At 46.7% G+C, this 20668-nt stretch overlaps 1 protein-coding gene and 1 long non-coding RNA gene across 2 annotated transcripts in view; both read right to left on the bottom strand.

Moving 5' to 3' along the window:
- The window catches only part of LOC113609514 (uncharacterized), a 39722-nt gene extending 34071 nt beyond the window's left edge, over window positions 1-5651 (bottom strand). Inside the window, exons 1-4 of the long non-coding RNA XR_003428658.1 lie at window positions 5623-5651; window positions 5324-5472; window positions 4720-4945; window positions 3243-3395 (exon numbers count right to left, since the gene is read on the bottom strand). This is a non-coding gene — a long non-coding RNA (uncharacterized LOC113609514). The remainder of the gene's footprint in view (window positions 1-3242; window positions 3396-4719; window positions 4946-5323; window positions 5473-5622) is intronic.
- A 3449-nt stretch (window positions 5652-9100) lies between these two features.
- The window catches only part of CDH26 (cadherin 26), a 42259-nt gene continuing 30691 nt past the window's right edge, over window positions 9101-20668 (bottom strand). The window contains 8 exon segments of the mRNA XM_027086630.1: window positions 9101-9618; window positions 14475-14511; window positions 15838-16011; window positions 16131-16208; window positions 19070-19157; window positions 19160-19198; window positions 19775-19845; window positions 19847-19990. Of these exon segments, the coding sequence (XP_026942431.1) occupies window positions 9160-9618; window positions 14475-14511; window positions 15838-16011; window positions 16131-16208; window positions 19070-19157; window positions 19160-19198; window positions 19775-19845; window positions 19847-19990 (1090 nt within the window). The 3' untranslated portion in view covers window positions 9101-9159.

The raw sequence follows: 20668 nt of genomic DNA, 5'->3' as shown, positions 1-20668 counted from the left end.
TAAAAAAAAAAAAAAAAAAAGTAAATAAATAAAATTTAAAAAACGAAAAAAAAGATTGAATTAGATTGTGTTGTTTAAATCAATCAATCGATCAGAGTCTCAAGTTTAGTTTCTGACTAACAAACACAAGAATAGAAATCCGTCTCACGGTGGTGGAGAGGTACTGTGCTTTCAGCATCCATGCGTTCCTCCGTCTCACAGCCTCCCTTAAGTTCTGGCCAATAGAATTTAAGAGCCACTGTGATTTCTTCATCTTTTCCCTGCCGCAGCAAACTTAGAGGCCCAAATTGTACAGTTACTGGCTTTTGCCTACATGCGAAATAAACCTTTGTTGGGTTAATGGAATTTGTGGATTTATCTGTTAAAGCTGCTTGCAGTAACTTCCCTGACTAACGTGGAAATTAATTTCAGGGTTAATTTCTCATGCCAACTTCTCCCATTCATTGCAACACTCAGGCCTATATGGTAGCATTTTAATAATTATAGTTATTGAATTATAATACTGTTAAATTATTTTTAAATTGTTCTTAGCCTGTATGGCTTTTGAGGAACAACTCAGTGTTTGTTCCATATTAAAAACTGACTTATAGAATGAGTCAAGTCTTCCACTCCATGTCACCAATGTTATTAAAAGCTAAGAGGGGCTTCCCTGGTGTTGCAGTGGTTGAGAGTCCACCTGCTGATGCAGGAGACACAGGTTCGTGTTCCGGTCTGGGAAGATCCCACATGCTGCGGAGCGGCTGGGCCCGTGAGCCATGGCCGCAGAGCCTGCGCGTCCGGAGCCTGTGCTCCGCAGTGGGAGAGGCCACAACAGTGAGAGGCCCGCATACCGCAAAAAAAAAAAAAAAAAAAAATGCTAAGAGAAGCAGACAGCTGTCTGTTGGGGGTACTGATTTACAAATCACATGATAGATTAAGTTAATATGCTTCCAAAGTAGGAAATAAAATCTTCAAAAAGATAGATCCGGAAGGTGAAAATACAAAGACAGTGCTTACCTCCCGGCCCCTGATGAACACCCAGAGTGAGGGCAGGAATCATGCAGTCCTCTCACCTGTCCCCTTCCTGCTCTCCCTCAGACTTTCTTCCAAAGAACCTTGCATATCTCGCAAAGCTGCTCACAAAATGCAACAGATGGGAAATTACAAACAGAATTTCCTGAATATTACCTTCCTTTCATCTAAAGAACATGAGGAAGTTTTTACAAATAATTAATTAAATTCAATTAACTCTCAAGTATTACATTTCAGATGCCTGAATCCATAACCAAACCTTTCTAAGGAGGAGAAATCTATTACATGCACAAATATAGAGACTCAAACCTCAGTGACAATAAAGAACTTTCTGGAAAGGGGGCATTTGGGTCAAAGCCCGGTGTTTCCATTTCCCAGGCTCTGCTAGTCTTGGTTTCATCATTTCCTCATAAATATTCTGATGCAGCCCCTGTCAGCTGTGGCCCAACTCAACAACACCGTCCCTTTAAGCCACTCAAAGCAGGGGGAGTAGCTCACGAGGAGGGGTCTCTGGGAAAGTTTGACTCCCAGTTAAAACTTTTGAAGCAAGTCATTTCATTTGAGGAAATTTTCTTACTCAGGCTGGTTTCTAAAAACCTGAATTAGGCACAAAAGTAAACTTATCAGTACAGGTAATTGTCCAGGGGAAGTTGTGGAGTCACAACTTGGTGCAGGACCAAAGCAAGGTTATTAGGAGCCAGGCTCTGTCCTTCTCTCGTCTCAGCTCCCCTTCATACTGCCTGATGCGGTGCCCTCTGCCCCCAAAGCTCTGCAGCTTCCCCTCATGGTTGCAAAGTGGCTGCAACTGCCCCTGCACTTATACCCACTCAGGTTCCAGCCCTACCCAAAGACTTGAGTAGAACTCGGCCTGACCCTCATTGGCTCAGATTGGCTGACATGCTCATCTCTGAGCCAATTATGGTTGCTACGCTAACTAGCTTAGGTCATTCATGATCCACCCCTAGAGCCCATGTGAGCAGGGGATGAAGAGAAAGGGAACTGCCCGTAGGAATTCCCATATGTGCTTTCCCAGAAGAAGGGTGAAGAGATGCTTGTGGAAAGACAGACATACAGACAGATACCTATAATACCAACAGACCAAAGTTCCTCTGCCATAGTTGATTCTGGGTCACACTGATGTCCCTGAAAATGCTGAGACTCTGGGGAACTCAGGTGGGAAAACCATCCACCAAAATGAACCCTCAGTCTTACAAGTAGATGCTGATGCCCAGACTAGGGAAGTCTCCAGCAAGGGGGTGGCAGAGCCCTGCATAGCCAGGAGCCGGACCCTTTTTCAGACCACGTGTCCCATTGTGGGCCTGTGCCTGCCTCTGGGCTCTGAGAACTCTGAAGATTCCATATAGACTTCCTGTTAAGCATAGGGTTTAGCACAACGAGTTCATTTTTCTGGGTTGAAGGCATGTAACGTATGAGTTCTGTCTACTCTAGGCTGATTTTGGTCAGGGGCAAGCAACTCCTGTCTAATTATCTTTATTCTGTTTTCAGTCCCCGCAAGCAGTGGCTTAAGAGCACTTTGATGACAGGACAGTGTCAACCCAGGGTAAGTCGTGTGAGGGTGGCAGCCCTGGCCCAGAGGGAGCCCTCGAGATACACAGTTTACTGTACTGCTTGATATCAAGTCTCTCAGCTCATCTCAGAGAGGAAGTTCTTTTAAAACAGAGGTCATTAGCTTCTTGCCGTCCGCACGGTATTTCAGAGCGGGTCTCAGTGGGTCTAGGGCAGGGTTTTTCAACCTTGGCACTGTTGGCCCTCTGGACTGGATCATTCTCTGTTGTGGGGACCATCCTGTGCCCTGTGGGACGTTTAGCAGAATCCCTGGCTCTACCCACCCCTTGCCAGGAGCACCCTCTCCCAAGTCGTAACAACCAAAGTGTCTCCAGACATCACCCAGGGTCCCTGGGAGCAAAATCGCCCTGGGACACCTGGCCGGTGGAAGGAGCCTTTAAAACACAGCCTCCTAGAGCTCTCAGCGGCTGCTGACTTCATTAAACTGGGCTTCTCCCCACAGACACTGCAAAACATAGAGTGAATTTCAGCTGTTGGAGGTGGTTCATTAGGACGATGTGAACAAGAATAGCAATAAAATCATTCTTTTTTTCCCTCACTTAGTTATGTAAATGATTAGTTAAAATGGAAACTGCAGGGTCTGGAGACCCTGAATAGTGGAGCCTGGCGATATCATTCCTCAAACCCGGGAAATGCTCACCGACCTTTCCCTGGTGAAGGCCTCCTTCATGGGTTCAGATCTATGTGTGGATCCTCCTGATGGCCAGACACAGCACCATCTTGGTTGACACAAGCATCCTGGTAACACCGCCTCTCCAGGCATGTGAATTCATTGTGCCACAGAATCCTAGGGGGTTCTGAACATCACAAGGCAAGAACTAAAGAATAAAATTGATTGAGCTCACCCGGCCCAGCTGCACAGCGATGCCATGGGCTCAAACGTTTTACGGGTTGTGGGCCCCATCCTCCACCTTCAGCCCCATTCCCAGCCCACAGTGCTGTCACTCAGGCTGATCCCTCACCTGCTTACCCGGCGAGGCCCTGAACGCCTTTCGGCAGTTTCCAAAAATCAGACCCAAGCTCAAAATGATACCGTGTGGACAGAAAAAAGGATATTTAAAAGAGTCTTGTCACAGGGTAGTGACAACCGTTTTGGAAAATAATCTTAGAACTATATTAAGCCTTCATGCAGCACAGGGAAGAATGAAACATTCATTGTACAAATATTTGAACATAATGGAAAAAATCTGTTCAATGAATAAAATTAACTACACAGGTAATCACTCTGAAGCATAATGCACATATTTTGTTATGTCAATGTTTTTTCTATTTATTGGTTTGTTTTTTAGGTTATGTAACCTGAGTTAATTAGTACGAAGTTTGGCTGTGAATGACAGAACAGGAACCCCCTATAAATAGAGACAGTGTCTATTTCTCTCTTGTAAAAAGTGAGGTGATTCAGGTTCTCATGGTCTCCAGGGTGAGGGATGAGGCTCTAACACATCATCCCATGGCCGGAAGCCTCCGTTCCCAAGGTCTCCCGATAGCCTGCTCTTACAGCCATGTTCCAGCCTACAGGGAGAGGAGAGGGCTGGAAAGAGGCATTCTGTTCTCCTCAAAGACCCATCTCAGCACCTGCACATATGCTTCTGCTTCTGCAATGTGAGTCCCATTGGCCAGAACATGGTCACCTGGTCACATCTAGTTCAAGGAGGGCTGGGAAATGTCATTTTCACTTGAGGAAGCCGTAGCCCTCACTCAAACTTGGGGAAGAAGGAAAGAAAGGACAATGGGGGTTGGGGGACAGTAGTCTCCGCAGCCGTCCATGCTTTGGCCGCCCACATATCTGCTTGCCCAAGGGAGTCAAGTGCAAAGCCCCACCCAATGACTGCATCTGGCTCACAATCCAAGATCCCAGGGTAAAGCCCAGTCCGCTCCAACAGATATGGACGAGGTTCTTCATGGTTTTACAACCTACAAACTAAATCGGAAGTTCCCGGTTCCCAATACACCCAGCATAAGGTAGATAAGTAAGAACAGTAAGACGCCTGCAATAAAAATGCCCATTTGGAGAAAAGCAAGCTAATAAACACAATTATCATTGATCCATACACGTGAGCGAATCCTGGAGGCAGGAACAGTGAAGACACCCCTGCAGCCGTCGCCGCCCCCGGCCCCTACCTGCATGCTTGCTGTTGTCTCCCCTGCCACAGCTGACCGGCGTGGGTACCGGAGGGGATGCCCTTCCTGGGACCTGCATGGTTTTCACAGCTTGCTCCTTGTTTTCAGGGATTGCTTTGGGGTTGAACAATCGCAGGCTTTTTCAGACCATGCTGTGGCTTCTTTGGCAAAGCATTTTTTCAGAAACGTAAAGATTTCTGATCTATTTGTTTCCAGCCAGCTCTCTCTGTTGAGACATAGTTTATAACCCTGGAGCGTCTGGCCTGTCCTTGTTGGCCTCCACGCTCGCTTGGCCAACGTCTCCCGTCCCTCAGCACAATGGCACCGCCCACCTTGAGTCACCTGAAGCAACAGGCCTGGGTAGGAAGGCAACATCCTTAAAGTGACTTTTGCCACAAGGCTTACAAATTGGTAGGACGGGGCACTAGTTTTATTTTCCACTAAGTGCACTGCTTTGCACAGAACCTTTCCAATGATGGATGTCATCTGAGAGATGCAGCGGTTGCTTTTTTCAACCCTGCAAGGCTCCAAATTACCCAGTTCTCAGTCAATTTAGATTGCGGGCTTCAGGCAGAGATGGTCTCCATGAGCATAGCTGCCTTACCTTTCATGCCACACCCGCCCTGGCCAGCAGTCACCCATGTCCATCTCTTTTGTGGGACTTTGCTATAAGCAGTGAGAAGCAGCTAATGCATTTCTACATTATGAATTTCTCCTACCATTTCCTTCCTCAATCCTTGTTCAGAGCAAGGGCTGCTTTTCAAAAAACAACAGAGGAGAGTGGTTAGCAAATGCTTTGTTTCTGCCCTTATGGGTCACCTGTCCTCTAGCCCCCACTATCTGAGTCTCTGCCCCCGACCACATCCATAAGCCAACGCCCCAAGTTTCAGCTCTCCTACTTACAGCTTGCTTATCTTGGTCCTATATTTTGTATCAGTTAAGATTAGAATTGGCCATGAGTGACAGAAAATCCAAAATAGCATGGGCTTGAACAAGACATATTTAATTCTCTTTCAGTTTGAGTCCAGAGTAAGGGAGTCCTGGGATGGGTCCAGTAGGGCTCTCTGGTGTCAGAGACCTCCACCCCTTCTATCCTGTTGGTGTACCATGCGTCAGCTCTAACAACGATGTCCAGGATGGCTGCTCCTGTGCCAGCCATCACATTTTCATTCCAGCCAGTAGAAGAGAAGAGGGGGAAGAGATGAGTCTACATCTCCATGCTTCAAGGACACTTCCTGGAAGTTGCCTTCCATTGGCCAGAACGTAGTCACATGGCCATACCTGGCTGCAAGGGAGGGTGGGAAATGTCATTCCCATTCTCGATGGCCAAAAATTCAGGGTTCTTTTATTGAGGAAGGAGAAGTGACAGATATTGAGACAATTAGCAGTTGCTGCAGCCATTCCAGCACCAGTGTCCTCATGCTGGGAAAAATGAAAGGACAAGTCTTTCCTGTTTTTATATCTCCAGCATTCTTTCTCCTCTTCCTTCTTCCTGATGGCAGATTTGTTTGGCCTCTGACACACACATTTCAGGAGAGACAATGACTACCCAAGGTCTGCAGTCTTCTGCCCACATGCCATCTTTGAGGGGACTGTTGCTATGCCTACTTTACAAGTACATAAAATAAAATTTCCTGGGTTAGTGTTTCACTTGGGCAAGTTTTTTTTTTTAATACTTATTTATTTTATTTATTTTTGGCTGCGTTGGGTCTTAGTCACGGCACACAGGATCTCCACTGCAGTGCACAGGCTTCTCTCTCTCTAGTTGTGGTGCGTGGGCTTAGTTGCCCCGCGGCATGTGGGATCTTAGTTCCCCGACCAGGGATCGAACCTGCATCCCCTGCATTGGAAGGCAGATTCTTTACCACTGGGCCACCAGGGAAGTCCCTCACTTGGGAAAGTTTTTAACAACCAAGATAGCTTCTGTGTTTAGTAAATCATAAAAGTAAGCAAAACAAACTCCTCTGATGAAAAACTCCATAAAGCCAATGAGACCGTTAATATAAATGGAAACCCAAAATTGATGAAATGCAAAATAAATATTTAATTTATGAGATGGCAGCTATCTTTGGATTGCTAAGTAATTTGGAGGCTAATGTTCTTAATAAAATCACATTTTCTAGGAAAATATTTACTATTTCTGTTTTATTGCCTTCTTCGTTGCCATTAGTAAGACTTCGTTTAGTTCATGAGTGTACATAAATTCCACTGGAGGCTAACATTTTTTTCCAAAACCTCCTGGTGCTGATGTTTCTAATGGAAACCTTTCTAAGCATGTAGATAGACTTGAAAATGAACTTGTGGGGAGAACCGGCCAACATCCAAGAATGTTCCCTGCAGACATCAGTTGGGACAGGTGATAATATATAATATAGTCTGGAGTCTAAAGGGAAGAGTCAAAGTATTACATGCCAGGTATGCTTCATAAAATGCCAACAGGGCCAGTGTCTCCACTGCACAATATATCCCAAAGGCTTGAGACCTACGAAAACATATATATAGGATTCAAAATACACAAAGAAAGCAGCAAAATCAAAATTAATACATGTCTAATTAAGTACCTACAAAAAATAACATTTTGTTCTTGCTAAGTGTTAAATTTGGGATTCATGAATTTTTCATGAGTATTTTATTACTTTTGAGAACAATTAGTTGGAGAGAGCCTCATAATGCAAGAATTCACAAATACGCACAATTGCCCAGATTTCATAACCATTAGTAAAGGAGCCAAGTTACCCGTAGCCCAAAGCAAAGTTATCTAAAACCTTCCTTAACTGTATGGCAATGTATTTGTTTTTAACACAGAGTATGGATATATCTTAATACGTTTGTTACAATGTGGGGTTCCCAAAAAGAATGCCTTAGACAAGGGGGTCAGCATACTTTTTTTCTTTAAAAGGCCAGGAAGTAAATGTGTTGGGCTTTGTGAGCCATACGTCTCCATCGTGACTACTCAGCGCTGCTATGGCAGCACAAGGGGGTCATGGAGGCCCTTAAACAACATATGAGCACAGATGTGTGCCAATAAAACTTTATTCACAAAAACAGACGGTGGGCCACATCTACCCCATGGCCATAGTTTTCTGTCCCTTGCCTCAGATCCAGGAAGGTCCAGTGACCACCTATACTGATCCTTAGCAACCATTCAGACTCAAAAAGTATACTATCCTAAGATATTACTGTTATCCTGAATTACCCAGAAAATGTCCTATACTCTCCTCGGAATCATTCCAGCATTAGCATAGCTGTTCTACAAGACTGTGAGTCAGCTTTAGACTTTCCAATGCTTTGGAGATGGTTTTTTTTCTTTTTCAGTTACTCAAAGCACTAGGTGATACATGAAATAACTATGTACAAACTCTTGAGATCTCTTTAAAGTAAGCATTTGCACAGCTTCTTTAAAAAGAAAGGGAAAGTTTTAAGCTTGCGTCAGCTAAAACTTAGGTTTAATATAGCATTTCACTCATTTGACATAAATGTGCTTCTCCTGATTTATCCCTCAGGTTCAAGAGGGGACTAACAAAAGACTACGCTCATTAATTATATAAATTTTGTAGAATTTGCCACAGGCTTTTAGATATCTAATATATACATTAAAGTGTCCTGGTAGCATTTAAAATTCTGCTTAACCAGTTTCTTATCTATTACTCAGACAAGAAAACTGAGTATATATAGGGCACATGTCCTACTATTTACATTTTTTTAGATATTTAAAGGAAACTATCCCCGCCCCCACAATTTACACTAGCGGTAGGTGGACATGTAGAAATCAATTAAAGTTTGTGGTTTTGTGCGTAGATAAAATTTAATCAGAATTTATTCACTCAAAGGCTCCTAAGTTATTTTACTTACATAATACATGCAAGTTAAATTATGTCAGTTTGGTTTTTTTAGTATGTACTGCTCGCAAATTTTAAGTATAATCATTTCTCTCATGATAAAATATTTATCTATTTATCTACTCAAAAACTACAATGGGATTAATATTTATGTTTTTTAAAAAATCACTAAAAATACTGATCACAAATGTTCTAGAAAACATTTCCCTATTTTTCACTTAAACTGAAGCAGAATCATAATTATAGAAATTTAAATAAGCACTTAAAAAATCTGTTTCCCCAGTTTTTCCCAAATAGCTGGGGGTAATCAGTGGATTATATTTTATTTACCCTCAGAGTTGGGCTATGAGCAGCCATGAGCTGCTTCCACGAGCTGAAGCAAGGAATTACACAATTCAAGTTTCTCTAGAAAATCTGCCTGACAAATCGAATTTTTATAAAGTATAACCTGCTGTTTCACTTTGGTTCAAGATGTCTGGTCTGCAAATGTCCAAGCATTTAATCCAGACTCAGTTTAACCTCATTCAAGAACTAGAAGGTAATTTTTTTAAAAAGGAAGTACGGAAGAAACATTCTAGAATAGTGATTTCCCCTTCATGAGTTATTCCAGTTCACCATAATATGCAGTTTTTAAGAAACGAAAACCTGACTCAGAATATATTTCTTCGAGTGGAGCAGCCTTTGGCCCCAAAGAGTCCAGCAAGTCGGGCCACAGGTCATGTTCGGAGAAGGCGAGAGAACTGCGGGTCTCTACTCGCTCACACTTGCCCTGCTCTGCGTAGACGTGAGGTGGGTAATCAGGGTCTCCCTTGGGGATGTCAGCACCACTGAGCTGCTGCAGGGGAGCCGCGAGAGAAGGTAAATGCCATGGTGGGCAGGGCCTTGTCCCCACTGTCGCAGACGTTTCTACAGACTGGTCTTGAATGAGGTACCTAATTTCTTTGTCCCTGAGTTTCCTCATTTTATAATAAGGAAAATAATAGCACCTGCCCTGGTGGGCTGATGCAAGAACTGAGTTAATACCTTTTGATTCCTTAGGACAGGGCCTGGTACACAGTGATTATCATCCACGACTTTGCCAAGTAAAGTAACTCTTGGCAGACGACGCCCACCAAGCATTGATCTATTCCTTTGCACTTATTATTTCACAGGTCTGAGCCCCAACTTTCCTGCAACGTATGGGGCTCCTTAGGGTCGGAAGCAGCACCTGAAGCCTCTGTGTGCATCCCTCCCTGCGTGGGTTGGGGGCAGGCACACACAGAGAGCGTCTCTCCACAGCACCTGCTCCAGCCCCTTCCATTTAAACTACCCATGCGTTTGCCCCAACTCCCAAATCACTGTTTAATTTGCCCAAGAATAGAGGGTGGCTGTGTTGCGGAACCTTCCAGGAGAGACAATGTTATTGTCCAATAATTCCCTCCAGCACAGTCAACCCACATCTTTCATAATTTCACAGAAAGAGACCATTCACTGTTGTCTGAGGCTGTGCTGATCTGCAGAAATGCCCCTGGAATGAGGATTCCCATGAAAGCACTTGCTATGGGCTGAATTGTGTCCACCCAAACTCCTGTGTTGAAGCCCTAACCCCCAATGTGATGATATTTGGAGGTGTGGCCTTTGGGTGGTAATTAAGGTTACATGAGGTCATGAGGGTGGGGCCCTCACGACGGGAATAGAGTACTTATAAGAAGAGACACCCGAGAACTTGCTCTCTCTCCCTCTCTCTCTGCCACATAAGGACACAGCATGACAGTGACTGTCTGTGAACCAGGAGGACAGCTCTCACCAGAACCTGACCATGATGGTGCCCTGATCTCAGACCTCCAGCTTCCAGAACTGTGAGAAAAATAGTCTGCTGTTTAAGCTGCCTATCTGTGGTATTTTGTTATGCAGCCAAGCTGACTGACACAGTGATTAGGAGGAAGTGGCCCCAGGTCAGTGTGGGGCCAGATGGGGAAGCAGAACCCATTCACCACCAAGGAGAGGCCTTCCTACCTGACTCAGCATCCCTGCCATCACTCGTACCCTCACTTCCAGGGGTCCTCTGGGCACCACAGTATCCAGGTAAACCTACAAAGCAAAGAAGCAGAGTCCTAACACCACCAAGGACTCACAGCTCCCCCCAAGGTGATGGCCTCTTCTGGCCAGCACACAGGGGGCCACTGCTGGGCGGAGGGCTGCCAGAGCTCTCCTTGAGGGACAGCGGGCCAAGGGCAGTTTGATCAGATGTCACCTATGTGTGTGGTGGGAGAGAGGGCAGGCCCTGCCAGTTTTGACTGATAGACCCTTCAACGCCTTGGCTTCTAGGGAAGAAGTGAGCCGAGCAAGCCTGGCCAGTGGGCTTTGGGACCATTCCACAAACGATTCCCACAGGGAACCTCATCCCACTTCCTGCTCCCCCGACCACATGGCTCTTCCCCAGGTTCTAATTTCTCCTCTTCCTGTCCTTGCTGGGTCAGCCGCACCTCATGTGTGGTAGTGGGTGTGCTGCCCTCCACTCATTCACCGGGCAAGTGCTCGTGGACCTGGGTCTTGGGGTACCGGCTGAGGAGTGGGCTAGAGCAGTGAGGAGATGGACGCAGCATGCACCATGTGGGGGTTGCCTGGGAACCCCCAGATTCCCCAACTGCATCATGTAAGTCAGGCCCGCACAGGGTAAGGCGAGGCAGCCTCACTCCTGGGCTCATGCAGGCACGGGGCCAGCACCCAGGGTGAGAGAAACACAGTGATGACCGTGGAAGGTGCAAGAGAGACCTCACCCAGCCTGAGCCTGGGGACCTCTCAGGAGCAGGACCAGGAGACAGGAGCAGAGCGGCCAGGGAGAAGGAAGGGCCAGCAGAGGCCTGGAGGCTGGCGGGAGCTCAGACCTGCAGGTGGAGGACAGAGGCCACCACACGGCCTTAGGCCTCAGGGTTGCAGATTATTACAGGGCAATGGCCAGCCGCTGGGAAGGTTTAAACTGGAGAGTGACATGATACAATCTGTGTTCCTAAAACACTGATGGCTTTATGGCTGAAGTGACTTCTGATAACCCCTGGGTTTAGGGGTACTTAGTGCACTCCAGAAGATGTATGTAAAAAAATTGTAAAGCTTGGAATAATTTTACATGTCCATGAGGATACACACACACACACACACACACACACACACACACCCCCCTATCTGTACACATATCTATCTATATACATAAACGCAGCACACCCCACCATTGTGAATTGAACTAAACACACTTAGCGAAAGAGAGAGCAAGGGGTGACCCCTACAAACAGCCCTGAGGACCTGCTGCCCAGAGATGCTGTGCCCTCAGTTGGCCACCCTCCAGCTCCCGTGGGCCTCTAAGAGGACGATCCCAGAGACATAGGCCCTTCTTCCAACGTGCTCACGGGTCAGACACCACGGTCCTTCCCGGGCAGTGGAAGAGGCTGCGCCAGTCTCCAAACTTGCCTTGAGCCAATTTTAGGGCCTACCATATGCTGAATTTTGCTGCATTTTGCCCCGTGTGTGTCCACTCTGGCCTACAGCACCATTTCCCTTCACCCGGCCTCTCTGCACTGAGACCCTGGCTTCAGCTGTGTCCCCAGGACCTGTGAGTTCTCAAAGATACTTCGGCAAGAGTATTTGAATTTCATTTCAGGGAAGATTATTTTAATAATAATACTTAATGTTATTTTTCTAATATAATGGAGAAGGGTTTACATCTTTTACACTGAGTCCCCCCAACATGTTAATAAAAGCAAAAATTTTATAATTTGCTTTTATGAAACTTGAATGATGCTTTTTGTCTCTTGTTTGCTGAATCAAAGAGAACCTGATATGATCAATTGAGCTCCCTAAAAAATATTTGAAAGTGCTTATTGGCATGAATTGAAGTTTTCTTGATACTTTAAGAACTAATTTCAACAACGTGAGGCAATGAATTAGGTGCTAAGGTAAAATTTCGCAAACTGCCTCCACAATGCCTAACTTCTTTTTTGTTGTTGTTTTCAACCGAATCACTATTTTTATTTGTTGCTTTGGCAATATGTATATGTTATAAACGTTAATGTACTTCAAAATTGGTACTAATAAAAAACACCTCTTTTCTGTTTTATTTATAATGGCATTCTTTGTAGGATCTCATTTGTAAGGAAGGATTCTGCTGCTAGTAAGGTTTAGGGAAAAGATGGACCAGATGGCTTCAATGGCCCCCTTAGCTCAAAACTTCTACAAATCTGTAAACAATCAGAGCAAAAGAATATTCAGGCCTTCACCAAGTTCTTAGCTTCTCAGCAGCAAAGGAAAGTTGCCAGGGACTGAAAAACTCTGATGCTTTCAAGTCTAGATGTAGGTACTTTATTTACTTCTCATCTGTTTCCCACATTCACTTCTTTTGGCCTATTTGGATATTGGGTGGGTATGTTTTTTCTCACCTCCTCCCTTCCCAGTTTCCCATTTTCAGGGCTTCCCATGGCTATCAGGACAGTAAGGTAACTCTTTTCATGATAACATCTTCATCTGTACTTACAGGAGGAGGGTATTTGTTTCTCACACTTCTTGGATCAAAAAACGTGCCACGACCCTTAAATTTTTTAAAAAATGAAAAATTAATTAATTCAAGTAAAAAGAATGAAGTCTTCATTGGTTTCATATAAATTACCCAAGGATACAAACACACAGCCAGAAATTCTTGTAATCACATTGCCTTTTGTTTCTGCGCTAAAGGTATAATAATTCTAACGATAGCCGTGTAGGTGTTCATAGCTGAAATCCATGGGTGAGTTTTATAGTTGCTTTGTGGGGATGGAGCATGAGAATATAAGATTTTTGAGCCCCATCTTGGGTCCCCAAAATCCCTATAAGACTCATTTTGTGCCATGAGCATGGCCTCAAAGTCTGTGAATGAGACGCACGCAACCCCTAAGACTCAGGACCGGCTACGTAATTTGCAGCACCCAGTGCAAAATAAAAATGGGAGCCCCTTGTCCAGATACGCAGAATTTCAGGATGGTGACCGTGGAGCATTAACCAAGCACAGGGCCTCCCTGAGCACAGGGCCCTGTGGGACTGACCGGGTTCCACGCCTGTGAAGCTGGCCCTTCCAGGACCAGAGGGACACACCTATCATCCACAGGCCCTTTCAAGGATTCGTGGCACCACGTCTGCGCAAAAAAGAACAGCACATTTGTAATCTTGGTGCAAACTCAGCCTGAGAAAAGATAATGAATTATAGAGATCTTGAATTATTTTTTAGAAGTTTCCATCATAAAAACTGTGGCTCTTTGGACCTTGAGAACCTCGTTTAGTTCTTGTCAGAAAAGTAAATTTTTTGTTAAAATAATAGCTAGTTATACTAGTGAAGTCCAAATAAGGTCTGTGTTTGAGACCTGTGCTAATAGTGTTGTACCACAGTCAGTTTTCTGGTTTTGAAAGCATACGATGGTTATATACAGTGTTATTCTTGGGGGGAGCTGTGTGAAAGGTACACAGAAACTCTCTGAACTATTTTTACAACTTCTTGTGAGTCTGAAAAGTCATGTTAAAAAGCAAAGCCATAGTTGTAGAATTTGTACATGGAGTGTATAAAGGGGAGTTGGGGTTCCATTTGGCAGGAGGTATGGAATCACTGGGCTGGAATTTGCCCAGGGCGAAGGCCATTGCTCTTGATCTTACAGATGATCTCTATAAGAGATGGACACAGGGAAATGTATCTATCTGCGGCTGTTCTGAGAAGTGTCGTATTTGATCTGCACTATCAAATAACAACTCAGTAACAACCAACGATCACAATAACTAGGTAGACAGATGAGAAGGTTTTCACTGACTATGTGTTTGTTCTACCCATATCACAGAATCTTCTAGAAGGGCCGCCTCTCAAGGGAACCAGCTGTCAGTCATCAGTGAAGTCCCAGCAGGAGGGAGTGAGCTTGTGGAACTCACCAGAGTCCCCAGCACGAAGTGGACTTGGTCTGATGCACTTGGCGAAGATGGCAGCATTTCGCCTAAATCCTGGGGGAAAACGCTAGGGGAAACTCCGAAGACAACACGTCTCCCTCCAGTTGAAAACGAAGGCACAACCTTTCCCTGCTCAGATACTCATATGCAAATAAAACTGGCATTATGATGGGGGAGGTGGTGGAGTGGGAGTAGAAAAGGAAAGGTGGAGAGAAGCAAGGAAAAGGGACTATAGTGAAATGGAACTGCATGCCCCAGTGTGACTTGAAGACGTCGATTCTAACATTCTACCGATGACGTTATAGACACCTGACAATTGAATATGCCCACGGACAAGATCTAGAGGGTAACACAGACAAATGAAGTTGCTTAGATTTAGGGATAGGAGTGTGGACAATTTTTGCTTTGGGTTTCTATTATTTTAATATAAGCCCTTCAATCATGCAATAAAATTTCAAAGACAATAAAGCAGGCAATGGTCCTTAGCAACAGTTTTAAGATAGTTCATGTCTTGTCACAGATTTTAAAATATCAGGTTACCTGATAAATCATAAGTGACAACTTCACTTAGGGCAAGTATGCGAATGGCTGTCGACTCAACCAGCCACCACAGGTGCACTTGCTATTTGCAGGACATCATAAAGGGGACCCAGAGACACTCTAAGAAATAGAAGCCACAGGCCTTGGTGTCCTCCCCTCCTGCACGGGTCTGGTGAAAATGCAGTGGGATTATGCTCGTAGAGTGCAAACCCCAGGGCACGCTCAGTGGATCAGAGCTCTTAGTGTGCTTACCAGGAGCAATGCTCTGGCCTCCCGAAGCTTACAGACCAGTTAAGGAAAGAGAGGCCCCCGCCAGCCCCCCAGGAGTCTCTGCACTCCCTTCCCCTGGGAGCGTGGATTGGTGGGCAGATGCCCTCTGGACCTGGACCTGCTCACCCCAGCCAAGCACCTGCCCAATAAATGACGGCAGCCCTGGGTCAACTCGCTCTTTTTCAAAGTGGGATCATCGTCCTCTTAGAGAAGGGAAGGTTCAGCCAGTTCGGGAACAGGGTTTTAAATGACATTGAATTGCACAGCAAGAAAATTAGTCCCTTTCTAATTCCTCTTCCATACTCCTAATGACAACAGGAGAAAGTCTCCATCGGGTGCCAGCCTGGCTTGGCTCTCTCTCTCCTTCCACATTTTCTACCTGGAATTACTGGGTTCTATTTCTATGAGCACTTACCTGCTCTTTATACAAGCAAAACTGGTTTTTCATTTACAGTTGAAATATAAAATTTCCTATTTAAAGAAGTGTATTTCATTGGTATGCAAGTCCATTTAAAGAAAAACAAGTTTTTTAATACACTAGTGCAAGTGGCATCTGCATGTGGCAAAAAGTCGTAATGGTAGCAGTGGACGGACTGGAATGTGGGCCCCGGGACATCTGACACCTGAGCTGGGAGGCGAAGGCATGTGAGCTTGAGCAGAATCGCAGGGCCTTTGCAGGTGGGGCTGGGGTGGAGGCAGGTGTGGATCAGGCCTGCAGGGGATCATCCTGGGTTGGGGGCTGGGGGAGCAGCCAGGGTGTCCCCCACCAGGGGGACCATCAGCAAAGCCACCCCTCTGTTTCAACCCAAGCAGCAAATGAGCCACACTTACCTTAGCTCCCAGCATGGCACCTGCCTCGGCCGTGTTGATGGACAGGGCTGACATCTGATCCCTGACGAATGACCTTTCCTGCGGGACACAGGGAAAGAAATATGACAGGAGCTGAAATTACAGATGGCGGTAATAAATGCAGAGGGCAAGGAGTATCATCTCCCCCAGATGCCTTGTTCTGTGCCATCACAGAAGCATCCAGACACCTGTCCTATGAAGCAAGAGGACATACTTGGGGAGGGGATGCTTCTGTAATTGCTGGTTAGGAAGTGGAGTTTCTTGTTGTTCAGTGTTTCAGGTAAAGTGATGGTAAAAACAAAAACCAACCAACAAAACCAAAAGCCTTGTTTCACTAGGGCCTCGGCATCTAAAAGCCTGTTCTCATCCTCTTCGAAGACTCACAGTGAAGGCTCTTGGGGTCACCGCGGTTGGGCAGTGCTGTGTGCAGCCTTATCCATTCCTCATTCAACCAATATTCACTGAGGGACTCAGAAGCTGATGGGTGCTGGATTTCTTTCTGTAAGAGCTCACCAGCTTCCCCACAGAGAGGGCAGGCCCCTATGCTATCTTGCAGAACCTCTTGATTGGGGGTGTCCGGCGGCAGAGTAGGACAAGGTGGGTGGAATCAGTGATGGCATCTGGGATGAAGGAGTCTTCCCAGGAGTGTACAATGTCCCCGGTGTGTGAATGCAGGCTGGTATATTCAGGCTAATGGAGATGGGTGACGGAGAAGCGTGGACACTTTGGGGTAGCCTTATTTACCAATGGCTACAAAGACATAATTGGTAATTACTGTTAATAATACTAGTAGTAGCAGCCACTGTTCACTATGTACCAGTAATTACTAATTTACATGTGCTACTTGATTAAATTGTCCAATAAGCTTGAGAGAAAAAGAACATCATTGATCTCACTTTATATATGAAAGTCGAGGATTGCTTAGATTGATAAGACACAGTTTGGGAACCGAAACCCAGGTCTGTTGGATCCCCGTTCTCAGAGCCCTAAGATACTGTGGCAGGAATGGGGGTGTGTCCTGGGGTGTGTCCAGGGTGTGTCCTGGGTGAGTAGCAGATGAGAGGAAGGACATCTTCTGGGACAAGATGAGCTAGAGGCCCCTTGTCCCGGATTGGGTGCTCTTGTCCCTCTGACAGCTGGCCCTTGGTCAGTGCCACCAGACCCCCTCCAACCTGCCGGCCTAGCCCTGCAATGACCAAGCTTCCCTTCCACACACTCTGCTTCTGTAGCTGCTCCTCCTTCCCCAAAAGACAACCACTAAGCAGCTGGCCAACAAGAAGAGGCATCACCAGCTCCTCTCCCACCTCGGCAGTGCCCTCAGCCAGTGCCTGGGGAGACGCCCTCCCCACTGGCCTCCTTCCAGCCTGGCAGCTTCAGCTCCACCCACCAAGCGGGAGGCTAAGCACAGCCCCTGGCTCAGGAGCTCTTTCCATTTTCCTGGATGGTTCAGCATCAGAGCAGAGTAGAACTGCCTGAGGCAGGGGATTCTATCTGTCCCACAAAGAACTGTTGTTTGTCAGGATGGTTTCCTTCTTAAAATTACACAAACAAATCAGAACAGGTAGCTGCTATTCTCATAGCTGGGGGCAGGGGGCATTCCTTCTGGGAATCCAACTATCTAGCTAGTTCGGACCATGCCTCTACCTTCCTGTCCCCACGACAGGCAGGGCTGAACGCAGGCCTGCACAGACATGGACTTACAGATGTGTGCATCCTCAATGTGGTCCAAAGCTCTTACTTCCCCTTCCTTTGTGCCAACAGAGGAGAGAAAATGTGGGAAGAATCCTAGGAGTCTTGGTCAACCATCAGCTTCTCCAACCACCAATCATCTTTTAGAATATCTCCCTATTTATCCGAGCCAGGGACCAAAGTTAACTGGACTCTCTTTTCCCAAAATCATCTCACTAAGTCTCTTCCTTCCAGGAGAAAACCGAGGGTAGAGGTCTCAGACAACAGCAGATGAGGCAACCTGAATCTTCTGCGTGAAAGACAGTGTTCCCTTTTGACATTTCTTGGCTTTCGTCTTTTGGATCAAGCAGCCTTAGTTCAGAGTGAAGTGAAGACAGACAGGAGCGCTCACAGCGCTTGTATCTCACGGCCCAGCTGCTAACGAGGGCGATGGAGCCAAGGCAGGGCCAGGATCAGAGGCGGCAGGTGTGAAAACCCAGCAGTCGCTGGCTGATTCCACCTTGTGTTGGAGGCTTGTGAGGTGCTGTCATGGGCTTCGTCTTCCTTGACCCATAACCAACTTGTGAGGCTGGTTTCATCCTCCCTCGCTCACAGCTGAGGATGTGCAGAAATGACTCGCCCACCGTGACAAAGGCCCAGGGTTGTCCCTGCAGGGCCAGTGGGCTCTCTGCTCCACCTCTGCTGGAGACGCTGCATGAGTGGGTTCTGCCTTACTTCACCCCACACCACGGCCAAGAAGCCAGCGTGGGCTCACTTAATGAGGGAGCATAGCATGTTTTCCATTTAGAGAAACTCCACCTGGCAAAAGTCATTTTTCCTAAACAAGGTTTCTCAGCCTTGGCACTGCTGACACTCGGGCCAGTGACTTCTCTGTTGTGGGGACTGTCCTGTGTCCGGTAGGATGCAGCCTCCCCGGCTCCTACCCGCCAGACGCCAAAAGCATCATCCCCCCACTGCACTCCCAATTGAGTTGTGACCACCAAAATGCCTCCACACTGCCCACTGTCCCCTGGGGGCAGGGGGCAATGGGGGGGGCAAAATCACCCCCAGTTGAGAACCAATGCCCTAAAATAATAATCAGTTTAGTGGGGTTGGACAATTTTCACAGGCCTTTCTTTCCCATTTGCTACTCAAATACGGTGAGATGGTGAAATGAGAAAGAACAGTGAGTGAGAACAGTACGGCCGTGCCTAACTCGCATCGACATGAAACACAAGCACTGAGTTCACTACCTGGACGGGGCAGCTCCACTCCCATCGTTCCACATGATCAGGGTCTGGATGCCTTCCTCACATGGGATAGAGCAGCCCTGCCTCTGGCTTCAGACACAAAATAGCATCTCAGCAGGAATAGCAGAGCGGCTGTGATGAGAGAAAGGCGCAAACGAGGTGCACAAGCTCATCTAGATCAGAGGTTCCAGCAGGATCCTGTGCTGCTAACTTGTAACTCAGCCATGAACTCAGGGGTCAAGTGCACCTTCAGCATCTTTGTAGCCACAGCACTTAGCACAGCTTGGGGCACAAGTAGGTGCCAGATGACTATCTGTTGAACTGATTAATACCATGTGAGCAGTAATATTTTATTATTTCCTTGAAAACTGAGCTTCCTCGTTAGCCTTTGCCAACCCTGGGAGCTTGTGTTCATGGCTGCCCTCAGCTATTATAAACCATACAGTCACCCTTCGACAGTGTCCATCTATAGGTTCCATGGCTGTGTAAGTTGCTGTGTACTAAGTAGAAGCTGCCTTTGCCAGGCAGGCAGCATTTCTGACCAGCGTGGCAACCTCTGATCTGAGTCTGGGACTCTGACGAGCCTAGGGGTTATTCTCAAAGGCATCACGCTGACCTCGGCCATCATCTGCTCCCCACCCCCGAGGACTCATCCCCCTGGCTGGGGAGAGGAGCCGCATTCCCAGGGTAGCTCCTGTATCTGCTGACCTGCCAGAGCTATGAACGCTGCACAGAGAGAGGCCAGGACCCCCTGGAGGAGCCCGGCTCCCGACGGAGGGCTCTGCACATGTGAATCCACCGGGACAGGAACAGACCTTCACATGGACAGTCTGCTTCCGGGAAAGTCCCTGTTTGTCTCCGATGAAAAGCGGCACCAAGTAGTCCCCACGCGGAGGCTTCTCAGCATCAGTTCCACTGAGCGACCTGCAGAGGGACAGGGACCTTAGCTGCACTGACTCATGCATTTGTTCAGCTGCTCGGCGGGTATTTCCTAGGTGCCTCCCACGTGCCAAGGCTCTGTATGAAGTCAGGGTCGCCAGAGCGACCCTCACTTGGACACCAGCTGCAAGTGCAGGGGTTCCCAAGACCACCCTCAGGTTGATAATTCTCTAGAAGGACTCAGGACTGGCTGAACACTGTATACGCAGGGTTAGGGTTTATTACACTGAAAGGATATGGATTCAAATCAGTCAAGGGAGGAAGTACATGGGGCAGAGTTTAGAAAAGTATCAAGTGCAGAATTTCCAGTTCTCCTGCCCATGGAGTCAGGACCACGGCACCTCCCGGCATCCACGAGTGACAAGATGCATGGAATGTTGCCAACCAGGGAAGCTCACCGAGCCCTGCGTCCACAGTCTTTATCAGAACTTGGTCTTGTAAAACTGGTTAGCCACCCACATGGCTGATTCACTGACACCCACACGCTTACATGACCCAAAGGCCACACCCTAAATCACATTGTTCTTATTGACGGACACAAGATCCCCTCCCCTAGGTAAGCAGAGACACTTTTATCAGGCAGGATATTCCGAGGGCTTGGAGATCACCTCCCGGAAGACCAGACCTCTTTGGGGGTACGTTTCAATGCTTTACAGCACACTC

This window comes from Aethalodelphis obliquidens, unplaced genomic scaffold, assembly GCF_003676395.1.
Source record: "Aethalodelphis obliquidens isolate GAN/ISIS:26980383/991018 unplaced genomic scaffold, ASM367639v1 scaffold57, whole genome shotgun sequence".
Lineage (NCBI taxonomy): Eukaryota > Metazoa > Chordata > Mammalia > Artiodactyla > Delphinidae > Aethalodelphis > Aethalodelphis obliquidens.
The sequence above is the reverse complement of the archived record's forward strand: the minus strand, read 5'-3'. Positions and strand labels throughout refer to the sequence as shown.